General features: G+C 39.0%; 1 protein-coding gene across 6 annotated transcripts in view; it reads left to right on the top strand.

The window, feature by feature from the left end:
• The window catches only part of nrxn2b (neurexin 2b), an 884,227-nt gene that overhangs the window by 106,068 nt on the left and 763,991 nt on the right, over nucleotides 1-14,168 (top strand). For all 6 annotated transcript variants that reach the window (XM_084712252.1, XM_084712251.1, XM_084712247.1 and 3 more), the window contains exon 2: nucleotides 2,136-3,542. In XM_084712252.1, coding sequence (XP_084568378.1) covers nucleotides 2,831-3,542 — 712 coding nt within the window. In that variant the 5' untranslated portion in view covers nucleotides 2,136-2,830. The remainder of the gene's footprint in view (nucleotides 1-2,135; nucleotides 3,543-14,168) is intronic.

Consider the following 14,168-nt stretch of genomic DNA (forward strand, 5'->3'; position numbering starts at 1 on the left):
GGATTGTGAAAAGAGTGGGAATAACACTTAAGGCTTTGGTCCTCCTTTTGATGTCAGAAACACAAAAACCTCAGGCAGGATGACGTTCACTAAACTCAGACAGTAGATCACATCTCCAGCTGAAATTTAGAGAGGAAAACAAAAGAGCAAGGAAGCCAGTGTTTATTTTCCTTTTGTGTTTGCAATCTGTTCTGTACGAATCGAAATCTAATTGAATTGCCACAGACACACACTGCTGCAGTCTACCTTTGTGCCTTGTTACCACCAATGTGATGATATTCACAAAAGTGAGAATGCTAATCATTTTTTGACAGTGTAGGATTGCAGATTGAGCTGTTTGCCATCAAAGCCCTCTGTAGCTAAGACTAGAAAACATACACATAGATATTTGATTTTGTTGGAATGGTCTGGGTTATGTGCCTAGTAAGAATCAAGCAGCAAGCAGACAGTTTTACCCATATCATTAACTATGAGGCCATCAAATGTGTTTATATGTATATCATTCGACAGTTGTGCCAGGGCTGGGCAATTTATCAATATTATATAATATTGTGATATAAAACAAATAGATATTGTCTTAGGTTTGTTGGACATTGTTATATTATGATATGGCACAAATGTTGTCTTTTCCTGGTTTTAAAGTGATGTGATTTTCTGAACTTACCAGCCTGTTCAAGCTGCCTATTATTTGCCTTCACCCACTAAGTCATTATACACACATTACTGATGATTAATGGTTTAAAAATTTGTCAGTATTTTGTGTCATGCCCCAGTAGTCATCCCTACAGTTTTGCTGCAATATTGATATTGAGGTATGTGGTCAAAAATATTGTGATGTTTGATTTTCTTCAGTTTGCTCAGCTGGTTGTGATATATGATGAGGTTTTTAAAAATGTCACAGCCTGTGAATCGTGGGTAGTTTTTTTTTTTGTTGTTGTTGTTGTTTTTTGTATTTTTGTATTTTTTTCTGTCAGTTGCAAATTTTATCCCAACCTAAAACACTTGAATGCCAAGCATGATGTATACTGTGCTTAGAATTTTGAGAGTACAGCCTCACTAGTTCCATCTGAAAACAGCATTACTTTCTCTTGCTTGCCAATATGAACGTTACCAGAGAAAAATAGCCCTGTCTTCTTTCCTCCTCTGTTTCTCACAGCTCTGTCTGTCCCCTCTGTCCTCATCTTCCTCCACTGACGTTAAGCCTTGCCCCTCTGAGATCATGATTATGCAGCTTTTCTTTTTCTCTCTCTTTGTCTGACTTTCTCCTACATTTCTCCTACTCCCTCCCCTGCTTGTATGCTCGCGTCATCACTGTTGTCACTTTGAAGCCAGGCAGGATAGCACAGGGGGGCATGAGCAGTGGCGAGCCTGGCTTTAATTGTAGACTGTCTGATGGAAATTAGATCGCACTCAAGAAATAATGGCTCGGGATTAGGCCGAGCCCCGGGGTCAAGACCTGCTATTCAGATAGCTATTGACTCTGCAGCACTCCACTCTGAATCGCATTTGATTTAATGATGTGTGTGTTTGAATATACATGTCCGTAGTGTGTGAGCACCACACTGAAATGTGTGATTTATCCAATGTACTTTTTAACTAACTGGCAGAAAAGTCTGGATGGATGGCAGCTCTCTTTAGTACATATGAAACCATTATGTTCAATACATCGCTTGACATATCAATTGACATTACTGAAAGGGAGTGGATGGAATACAAACTTATTGCCCAGGCCCCTGTGGGAAATAAGGAGCCATGCAAAAACACAGAAAGCTTATTTATTGCCTGGTTTAAGACAAACTTTTTTTTTTTTTTTTTTTTTTTTTTTTTTTGAAGTGTCAGCTTTCAACTGAAAAGAGCATAGGGATTTTTATATATAGCACATGGTGTCTAAAACTGCAGGCAAAGGCAATCTAGAGTAGTAGATGAAGTAGATGAAAGATAAAAGAAACTAGATAACATGTAGAAAGAAAAAAAAATCTTCCAAGGCTATCAACAGAATAAATGCTGATTAACTTTACTGAGAATGAGTTATTTATTTTATTTTTTTTTAGTTATTTTCATATTTATTTCGGACATGAAATGCACAGGAATATTTTTTCATGTAACTTATAATTGTTTTTGTGTGTTTCTTTCAGATCCCCACTTGTCACCATAAAGATGGGACCCATACCTGAGTAAAGCTTCATGGTCTGTAAGTCTTGGGAGAAGAATGGGTTTACGCTGAAACCATGAATGCATTGTGCGCTCCAACAGACACCAGCAAGCTCTGAGACCCGTCTACTCCACGCTCCCTCACTCTTTTACTCATTTTATTCTGCTTGTGCTCCCCTTAAAGAAAGATCACAATCGGATAACTTTTACCCCCGAGCTTTTGGCGGCAGCTCAAATTTCCTGGAAATTGCACCGAGATCTGGATTCTAGAGACGGAAGATTCTATTTTCGGTCCAGGATAGACCAATAGGCTTTTGAAGAAAACGGCTGTGTTGAAATTATCATATTCTCCCCTCTTTTACTCTCCCGCTATTCCTCATTCCTTTCCTCCAAGTCCCAGAGGCACCAACTGATGGAGAGACGAAGGAGAGAGTCAGGATAAGGACAAGAATTAGAGCATCAGAGAGAAGAGGAAAAAAAACGCTGATTTGTCAGGAAAATTGGAGTAGGGCCTCTCTGAGGATTACTTTACTCAGTGAGCTTTATATCCCAGTTAAGTGATATATAGTAATTGTTGTTTACATTTGAAATTACCACAGTGAAGTTAAATTTTACCTCTGTGGTTCATTCAGACCTTTCAGGCAACGAGTAGAGAAGGGGCAACTTGGGAACTTTGAGCATGACGAGGGGGTTAAGATTCCTGTGTTGGCCCCTGTGGCCTCTGGCCCTCTTCAGCCTGTTCACTACAGTGAAGATGCTGGAATTTGGCGGTGCACCCGGCCAGTGGGCACGTTATGGACGTTGGGAAGCTGGATCAGTGGGTGAGCTGAGCTTCAGTCTCAAGACCAACATCAGCAAAGCCTTAGTACTCTACCTGGATGATGGTGGCAACTGTGACTTCTTGGAGCTGCTGATCGCTGGCGGGCGCCTCCAGCTGCGCTTTGCTATCCACTGTGCCGAGCCGGCCACTTTGCACATGGAAACACGGGTGAATGATGACCGCTGGCACATGGTCTTGCTTACCCGCAACTTCCGTGAGACCCTGCTGATGGTAGATGGTGAGACAAAAGTGGCTGAGGTCAAGTCCAAGAGGAAGGAGATGGCTGTTGTCAGTGACCTGTTTGTGGGTGGGATCCCGCCTGATGTGCGCCTCTCTGCTCTGACATCAAGCACAGTGAAGTACGAGCCGCCTTTCCAGGGTTTGATCTCCAATCTCAAGGTCGGAGAGATGCCTCCTACTTTGTTAAATAGCCAGGGGATTCAGAGTGACCTGGAGTACCTCTGCACCAAACAGAACCCATGCTTCAATGGAGGATTTTGCTCTATTCAGTATGGAGAAGTTCACTGTGACTGCACCCACACCCGCTTCAAGGGAAAGTACTGCAAGGAAGGTAAGGAACCATCATACTGTGCCAGCTCTGTCCTGATTTTATTGCATTGTTCTTGTGCACTACTCTTGTGTTCTTCCTTGACATGATACAGCTAACATTAATCTGTTGTAGGTAAAGATATCTACTGTTTAATTGGTTACTCTGAAACCCTAGTTCATAAAATGTTGGAGATTTGGCCCTTGGGTTTTTGGTCATTAGGTAGTAAAGGCTGCCTTTACACTGTGAAACTTATTGTTCTCTCACTAGATTATATCACATGCAAAGTGTCATTTGAGGTACAATTTTGCATCTTTGTATCTGGCTACTTTGTTTCATAGGCTCTCCTGGAGAATAGGAGAGCTGTTGGTGCATTAATGCTTATTCATTTGTTGGAGGAAAAATTACGACCTACTGGCTACTCAAAAGAGACAGCAATGGATCGTTACCCACTATTCAAGGAGCTTGATCCAGTGAGCCTCCAGTATGTGCATTCACCCTTTGATTTGAGGAAAATAAACAAATGAATGAATGAATGAATATATGAGTAGCTCTTCGTTGCCACCTTCTGACATCAGTATTATATATTTGTAGCTTGATGTGATTGTATTTTAGATAAAGGCTCTGATTTTCACCATGAGCATGAAAGCATAGCTATAACTTAGCTAGCAGTAACATTGGTCACCTGCAATGTAAATGAAGTTTGCCTTGCTCACATTTGTTTGTTGACAGCGTTACCAACCTTGTATGAAGTCTATAGCAATAATCTCCTTCGGAAGCATCTAAAAGATCATCATCGTATCATAGTTTGAAGTCATCATCTAACATGTTCTCAGCATTTTGATTGGCTGTTGTGTGAAAGTAGTTTCACAAAGCTGAGTTTTTTGCTATTGTTAAGCAAATTTCAGACATTGCAGAGTGCTTTATATCATTCAACTCAATTTCTACGTAGTTTCACTTAAGTTTCCACCAACTTAAGTTGCATTAAAGTTCCACTGTGTAAAGCCAGCCTAAGGGGTCAGTGCTATGAGAGGCTCTGCATAATAACATGATGTCTACAGTTCTGATGTGTATAATTATACAACCTTTGTTAAGTTTTTTGTAGTGAAGTCACAAGTGTGACTGACTGACTGACTTGTGAGGCAGTTGCATGTTTTGTGCTCTCAAAGGGTGTAATCATTGAGGTGTGACCCCATGTGGGCTAAGAAGGAGAAGGGCTGGGGTGCTTTCTGAAAAGGCAAATTGAGGCAGGAATTTTACCATTTTCGGTCCTTTATTGCTTGAATAGTCCAAAACAGTCAAGTTTCTTTACCTGGAAGATTTTTTTTTTTTTTTTCAGGAAAAAATAACACTTTCTTAGGGATTATGTGACTCATACAAGTTTTAGACATGGTACAGGTGCTACTTTGAATGTGGCTGGGATTAAAAAAAAAACAATGCTTAACATCAAAGGTGCTGAATATCTCAACCGAATATTTCAAATGCAAAATCACACACTTTAGGTCTGCTTTTCAACAGGCTTTCTTCAGTTTTTTTGTCATTCATTTCCTCTGTCTTCTTTCTTTCATTCTTTCTGTCTCTCCATCCAAGCCTATTGTCTCTGGCATACACCCTGCTCTTGCCTTCATTTGCTCATGGGATGTGCTCCTGTGCTGTCAGCTCATGTCAAACTCTGTTCTGTTTTACACCTCTGGCTCCCTCCTTCACTGACACATCCCATTTCCATATCTATGGTTTTCCTCTCTTTTACGTTCATCCATCTCTCTGTTTCTCTTCATCCCGCAGCATTTCCTTCACCCGCCTCCTACCCTATCTTCTCAAGGCTATCTGGGCTTTCCATCTCTCTTCACCTCCCTCCCCCTTCTCTGCCTCTCCCGAGTTCACTCCCTTACTCCACTTATCTCTCTTTCACCTTTACCCACTGTCAGCACTTCCTACTCCTGTCTCTCCTCCCTCTGTACTTATCTCCCTCCTCTCTTTCTTTCAAACTGTCTGCATTTCCACACCTTGCTTGTGAATTATCTTATTCCCTATCCCGCCATCAGAAATCACTTGCTCTGTCTTGATAATTTGTAATGGTGGAGTGAAGCCCTTCATCCTACATTATCTCAGTTTTTGCTGTTATAATATGTACTATTAATATTGCATCGCATTCTCCATAATAATCAATCGACTCAGTTGCTTCGACCTCGTCCCGTGTGATGAAATGACTTGTAATTACTGAATCTTCAAAAGGTAGATAACTACTTTGCCAGCAGTTATGTGCCAATTATTTGAAGTCTTGCATTTTTGTGGCACTCACAGATAAGCTTTGACAGCGCTGAAAAAGAAATCAACCCAAACAAATATTTTGCTCAGATTTTTTGTTGCAGAATTGCTTTTGATAGATCTGAAGTAATAAGAATAAAATAAGCATGCAGCCACGATTTAGATCAAAGCCCTTAAGTTGTTTTGATGTAGAAAGACTAGAACAGTCTTTAACAGCTCGAGAAGCTGTATTGTTTTGTCTTTTGCTCTCAGAAGAAGCCAAATCCTCCGTTTCTTGTGGATGAGTTACTGCTGTTTAGGGACCCGATAGCGCAGCAAACGATGTCACTGCTGGACAGCGGTGTAGGTCTCTCTCTCCTTCTTGCCGTCTCCCTCATATTTCTCCGTTCCTTTAATTCTTGGAGCCTTTTCTCCCTCTCTCTGTGTGCTCTGTGTCAGATTGCTGTGTGGTTGCTGGAAGCAGATACCGCTGCCTGGCTCTTGGCTAAATTGAGAGCAGAATACCAATGCAGTGCTACAGTGACTGCAGGAAACATTTGTCCTTTTGAAATGGAGAGAGAGCAAGTAAGATAGAGACAGAGAATAGAGATGGAGGTGAGGAGAAGAGAAGAGAAACAGAACAAGAGGAAATCGGGTTGATCAACAGCGAGAAATGTAGAGGAGAGCAAGAACGACAAAGATATTCATTTGCTCAGTGTTAATTTATTTTCAGAGATGTTCTTTGGTTTGAGGACTGTTAATTGGGTCATTATGGCTGACTGCCAGTGCAGCGGTGTATTTATTCCTTTTATCTAACACGTGGGTGGGAATGTAAAGGCCTTCCTCTCTCTGTCTTTTACTTGGTTTTAAGACACTTTAGATGTCTGTACTAACAAATCCATGTCTCGCTGTGTTAGCTCTGTGGTGAAGTGGCCATGTCAAAGGGAAGCTGATTTTTAAAGACCTGCTGCCTACTCTCTTCAGAGAGGAAGACAGCATCATTTTATGGGAACATTTTTAATGATACGATATGGCACTTGCAATATATTCATGTGTCTTGTTGTAGATGATTCATGATGTGCTACTTGATCATTTAGGCATTTAGCTGATGCTCTTTTCTTCAAAGAAATTTACAGTTGGTAGAGTAAGCTTGAATTCCCAGACCACTAAAATCATAAATAAATTCTGTATGTTTTCATGGCAATGCAATAATGAGTTTATGGTGGCACTTTGGGGAAAAAAAACCATACAATAGTGAAAAATCAACATTTACGAGTAGGTTCACCCATGTTACAGAAAAAATGCCACCACATACTGCGAGTGGTATCTATACATGCAGATAGTTTTGGATTTATGTCCACAGGTTTTGAGATATCAGCCTATGAGATTTATAATATAGCAGAGCTGGGGGTGGGTGTCTGTCTCCCCTGAAAGGTTTTGAAAAATCATAGTAGGTATCACTTTTAATATTTCACATTTAATGAGGCAGTTGTGTGCAAAATTGGATTTTAGTTTGATTTTTGCATCCATGTTATTAAATTTCTTGATTTGTCAGGTTCAGTTGAACAAACAACAACATACATTTCTGTCTGCTTATTTTCAGTAAAGTGACCATGTGTTGTTGACCATGTCAGCTTTGCATTTAACATTACATACACTGCAGTGAGTGTTTGTGCAATTTGTTTGTGCAGGTGTGAAAGCTGTCAATCGAACTCGAACTCTGGTGCAAAGAACCAGAGAAGTCCACTTGAAAAGGTGGGTCTTGGTCTCGTTTGTGATGTGAAAGCAAACGAACCAAACACAGGATTTTATGATAGACGATGTGATTTTGGCACGACTTCAAAAGTTAAATCCATCAGTTGATCGTTAAATGTGTTGAGGGGGCGATTGTATGATTGATAAGACATGACCTATATTGAGGCAAGTACCTAAGCACACCTGTTTTCTCCAGTTAACAGGCCAAAAGCTGTTCAAACTGCTGTGCTTATATCCTACTTTGTGTGCTTTGTCTGATTAAAAAGTGTGTGACAGCTATCCCACAGTAATAAAACTGTATGACACACACATGAAAAAGTTGGGTGAAGAGCGGATGTACTCTCCGTCTCCCCCTCCCTTCCTCTCTCTCTCTCTGTCTGAACGGGGAAAAAAAAAATCCTGATGCTTTCTTCTTATTCTTTTCCTCTCCTCTCAAAACCTCTGTAAATTCAATATATAAAGATCTACAATTGTGTTGTCAGACACAGCACTGCAGCATGCTGTCTCTATGTGGACATTACGCCCATATGAGCCAAAGCAGGTCAGGGATGTGCACACAGATGCGCAGTGTCCTGTAAGCTACAAGATGCCTTCTTTGCATCCTATTTTTGTCAGTCATTATTCATAACATGCCACAATTTGCTAGTTGTTTCTTTATGAGCTTAAATATGCACATTTGAAGCATTAAAGTGCTGCGCAAACTTCTGTCAGCCACAATCAGATTTTCCCACGTGGGTCCTGATGATGCAATGATGATGCAGGATGACAATCACCAAAACTGTTCAATCAAGGATTTACCTGTCAGTCTGTAAAACTGCATATTTCCTCCTCTTGGTTTGTATTTAAAAAGTAAACGTGAGCATGAACCCGACCGGGACTAAAATGCAATGTTTCTTTTTTTTCTTTTGGTCCAGCCCAAATAAACCGAACTACAGGTGTGAAAATGGCCTTAAAAGTACTGAGTTCAGTACCCAACCCTAGTCATGGCGCACTCGTATTCACTATATGGAAAAAAAAGTAAGAGAAAGTTAAGTTAAAGTATATTACAAGGTTCTTTGATAGACCCAGTGTCCCTGTTACTTTGGATAATCCATAAACAAAGCTGTACACATCTGTCATTGGGTTTATTCTCCTGAAAAAACTCAGACATGGCTTCAAATTGTAGTCTGTGGAAGAATGCCTGGATAATACCTGTTTCTGGTAGGACATGTTGCTGTTGATATTATTAAATGCAATTTGTAAAAGTGAGCAAAACCTGGGCTAATGACACCCAAACAGTCTTCATGGATCGATGCCACCAGACGCAAGATTGAAAAAATATTTTTGTGATTTGGTTGAACAGACATTTAAAGAGAGAAACTCAAATGCTGTTAAATGCATACATATTAATATTATATATTAACAGAAATATATTCATGCAAATATCAAACCATACAACGTGTCTAGGGAACAAGGACTAGGAAAATTAGTTCCATGTCAAAAACACATAAATTAAAATGATGTAGCAAATACTGATAGTTCTGTTGAATTTAGGGATCGAATAATTACACATTTATATTTAGTTGCAATATTTGTCCGAAATTTATTCATCAGGTCAAACATGAACATGCAATCCAGTATGGCTACCATTCAGAGGTGCACCTTATTAGCAGTGAAGCTGTTTATGTGAAAAGATAACATAACAGCATGTTCACATGTGGGTGGAAATGAAGCACTGGGATGTGAATCACCAAAACAATAGCTAATGGGCTTCTCTAGAAAATAAATAAATAAATGAATGAATAAATAAATAAAACAGATGCGTTTTATGGACACCAGATAATTATGTAAAATTGTAGGAGTAAAAACTACCTGTCTTTCATTAATACCTAAAGAAAGGGCTTTTTAAGAGAGAAAAGAATCTGAATGTTGATACTTAAAAACATGCATTAATATGCTGTGTAATATCCTATTGTGTTTTTTGTAAGATACATTTGTGGATAAAGCTTTTGTCATGATAGTATACTAAATAAAAATCATATTGCAATCATTTTAACATACAGTATTTTACAATTATGATATCTAATGATAATTTTTGTATGTATGTATTAAAGTCATGTTGATGTGACATTAGGAGGGGACTGTACCAAACAGATGTTTTCTTACATATGGAGATTTGTAGGCCAACACATCTCTGCAGCACTATAGTACTTCATTATATCATTATATTGCACTTCACCATATTGTGATTTTGATAATATTTCAATTAATTTTGCAGCTCTAGTAATGACTAATGTATTGTCATTCAAAACAACGTTGCAGTCTGAGAGACAAAATTGGCAACTGGCAAAAAAAGATCTTGTTTTTATTAATGACAAATACAAAAATATATCATATATCAAGTATAGCAACAACACTATTAACAAGACACTGAGGGAGAGTGCAGTGATCAGAGAAATTGTTGGTTTTCTCTTTACTGATTGCTGCTATGCTCATGAATTCAAGGCCTCGGAAGTGTCAGGCTTTGATGTACACATTAGAGCATACTGAGGGAGAATGGAGTTGGACACAAAGAAGTTGCTTTCAAGTCTGCCTGAAGCAGAAATGGAAAGGAAAGGAGCCAAACCTTAGCCATGTGATCTGAACCACATTGTGTTACAAAAATCTTCTCAAAAGACGAGCATTCAACAACCACACTTTGACAGCCTGCAGTCCACAAAGTTCTAATATATTAAAAAAATATTGGCTTCCAGAGTTTTGAGATTTTTGATACCGAATGTCAGCCCAAAGTAGAATCAGTAAAATCTCAAAATTGAATATGACAGCTGAGGTTTTGTAATTTAAGGAGGTTGTGCCATCTCGTCTCCCTCGAGTGTAGTTTTTTTGTTTTATATCCCATAGCACCCTTTGTAAAGTCTGTATCTCTTGTTGCGTTCATTTGAATATCAGTGATCTCACTCAGCTGTTAGCACCCTTCATCCATGTCTGGCACTGGCAGGTTTAACAGTTTTACTCATTTACACTAATATTGTTCAGGTGAGGTGGGAGGTTGCTGAGGCAGGATGAAAGTGATATCATAAACAAAATTCAGATTTTACCTCACAAATATTACATTGAATGCTCATAGAGAAGCAAACATATACTACCTGAAAGATTTATCTTTATGTATGCATGAGGGTGCACTTGCCATGCCATGATCATAGATTCTGTTCCCATCAGCTTGCATTTTGAATTAGTTATGGGCAGACCTTTTTCCATTAGGGGTTGTAATTAAAGCCGCTATGTGCCTCTGTGGGCCATTGTTTTTATAATTGATGCTGACCCTGGCTTTGTTCTCTGCTGACCCCCAAACGGCAGCACAGGGCAAGGCAGCCATGAGCTCTCAAGTCAGGGTAATTAGAGGTTAAATTAATTTGTGAAAATGACTGCTGTGATATTAATACATCCATTTACACAACAAACTGTGACCAGTCTTTCAGATTGCCATGAGGACATATTTGCACCTGACTTTAAAGCTATTTGTCATGTTGTCTTTATTTTTTGACAACCCCTAAATTGTCATGGACAGCTTACTTGACAGACTAAAACTGTTAGAAATGATAAATGCACAGTATTCAGGCACTTCATTAGAATTCAGTGAAAATAACAAATTCATCTGGCTAAAGAAATGTCCTAGGATATTTTTTTCCTTATTAGATTTTTTCCTTGGAAGAAACTAGACTTCAGAATAAATTTGGGCCTAAAATTAGCATCTATTGAATTTATAGATCTGTCTGGCGATTTCACTGTATCAATTTACCAATGCACTGGACAGTAACATTTAATTATTTTCACATTGATTTTAGAAGGTCAGATGCTGGCAATTTCCAATGTGACTGAGATTTATTAGGTTTAAGAGTAACTTAAAACAAGTCTGTCTTTGGTTGAGCACTCTGATTAAATGTTTTCAAGTCCATTTTTCCTCTGACCACACCTAGTGACACTGATGGGTGTGGTCCAAAATGTGCTCTGTTGTATCTGTCCCCACACCCAACAGTCATGCTACTGGGTTCTGCAGCAGGATAAGAAATTAGCAGATTTTTCGGGGGTGTTAAATTACTGTTTGAAATCTGACTTTGTCAATAAAGTGTAAAGGCTGGTCTACACACATTTTTCAATCATTCATCTGTGATGGAAAATATACTGTTCTAATTAATAAAGCTATCTACCCAGGCTGTGCATTACACTCACAATCTACACACCTGTGGCCCGAAGCGTAATTTTACTTTTCCATTTTATATGCAAAAATTGGGTTGACCTGAACACAGTACTGTGTTTGAGCTCATCCTGCTGCTTTGCGAACATATTACTTTCACTACACAGACTGTGTAGGCATGGTGTATTAACAAATGACAAATGGGGATAAAAATTTACTGATTACAAAATGTCAGTAATTCATATAATTTCTCTGTAAATTTGGAAAGTTTGTGGTCATAGATTTAGGTGTCAAAATTCATATTCAATGTAGCGCTAAATTATTATTAATGACATTTTTGGGTAGGAATGGGTACCGAAACCTGGTATTAAATGGGCCCCAGGACTAAATTATTAAACACAGGCATATTGAGAAGTCCCAACGCTATCTGTTCTTTTATCAGTACTTTTTGAGGTTTGGTGTAATTTATTATCACATGGCACACACACACGGAGCATTCAGTGCAACCACAGTGCAGAGAGGTTGTTGGTAGAGACGAGAAATGAAACCGGTGAAGTAACTCAAGGATTAACTGACAACAACCATGCTTGTAACTGTAAGTACAATACAACCCCTGTGACTAAAAAGCCAATACTTTATCAATACACCTGATCAGCAGGCAGAAATATATGTATGTGGCAAGCGATGTTTTGATCTGCTCTGTTCACGGCCTCTCATCCACCACCCGTGTTTTATACAAGCACAGGGTATTAGATCGCTCAATAGTGAATTGAAACAAGAGAAAACAAAATGTCTGTCTCTTGTTAAACTGTTTATCTTTGCCATGCATGTTGTAATGTGTTTAATTGCGGTAAACTTACTGTTGGTTGGGACAAACGGCCCCGAATCTCTCTACCCGGCAGACACCGAATCATAATAGCATCAGAGGGAGGAGGACAGAGGACAGGATGAATGAGACTGACAGATGTCTGTGTTCCTCATTATTTTTAAACATCACTCAGTATTTCATGTCATGTGTTTCACGAGTTTATATAGTGACTTTGCTGTTGTAAACATTACTGTTGCTGCTGTAGTTATAGTTGGATACAAAAATATTCAATTCAAATGTTGCTTTTTTTAAATATACGTTTTTAAAAAGTAATTATTTAGTAATGAAAAAGAACTGAACTGTTTACTTTTAAAGTACCAGATTGATAAGCAGTATTGGTAAGAGTAGTAGTATCAATGAAATCTTAAGAATACCCATCCTTACTTTTGGGAAATAATCAGCAGTCAGCAATGGTTTACATTTAAAAAGTAATGTTCCTTAACCTAATCAGTTATATAGCATAGGAGTGAGTTTAGTTTGTCAGATATCATTTCCTGTCAGAAACTAAAAAAACGCAGTGTCACAGAACATTGGATGTTATCTGCCCATATTTGCTGCCTGTTCTTTGGCAATGGAATAAACACTACATCACCATTTATGAGGAAAAAAGGTTGATGCAGCAACACTTTTCCATTTGGCAGTGCCTTATAGAGAAGTGTTCAAAAACAGCTGCTTAGTTCATTACTGCTCACTACTCTCCAATTCACTTTCATCATCACTTTTTTATTATATATGTCAGAGTAAAGCAGAAACCTGGGTCCCTGAGGAGCCCTGCAGTTAACCGGCCTGCACCCTGAATGTCGGGAAGGCAGCCCCCCCCCCAAAGAAAGACGCCATGACCTCAGGCAAGCCTCTACTGTAGCTGCAGAGTGATAGAAAGAGAGAGAGAGACAGACAGAGCTGCGTTCAGGGAGTCAAGGCGTCAGCTTCAAACACACACTGTCCTTTTTATAGCCTGTGGAGATGTTTTAACACGGTCTGCCATGAACAGATGCTATTTCCCCCGACAGGCCAGAGTAATCTGGGTTTATCAGCTGTTGTAATTCATGAACGATAAGGGCTCAACACCCCTCTTAACACCACAACACCCATGAACTTGGCATTTTATTTGCTGCAGCTCTACATCACTTTTAGCTAACACCTTGAACATTACATTACATTACATGAATTACATTCAGACAGAATGAATAAGATCAAATGTGATATTGAAATAACTTTACCTTTTCTTGTCTCAAACTGTGAGACAGGAACCCCTTTATACCCATGAACTTGACATTTTGTACTACAACCCTACATTGATATGATTATCTAGGGATGGGCAATATATTGATTAGATTTGTTATATTCAAGTCTGAATTAATGTGCGATATAGCAGATGATGATATTGTCATATTCAAATTTTCTGGTCACCGCTGAGAGGCAATTACTTGACTTCTGTCAGCCATAAAGTGTGTAGACCAGCTCATAGTTACTGAATGGCCGTGTGTTGTGTTTGCTACCAAAAAAAAAAAATAAAATGTCCTTGCTTATGTAGTGTTACTACAGCAGCATCTCATACTCTTCACAGCAGAGCTGGTCTCTGAAAAGCTAACCTAGCTAGCTAACC

Source organism: Lutjanus erythropterus, chromosome 23 (assembly GCF_056507025.1).
Source record: "Lutjanus erythropterus isolate fLutEry1 chromosome 23, fLutEry1.hap2, whole genome shotgun sequence".
Classification (NCBI taxonomy): domain Eukaryota; kingdom Metazoa; phylum Chordata; class Actinopteri; order Lutjaniformes; family Lutjanidae; genus Lutjanus; species Lutjanus erythropterus.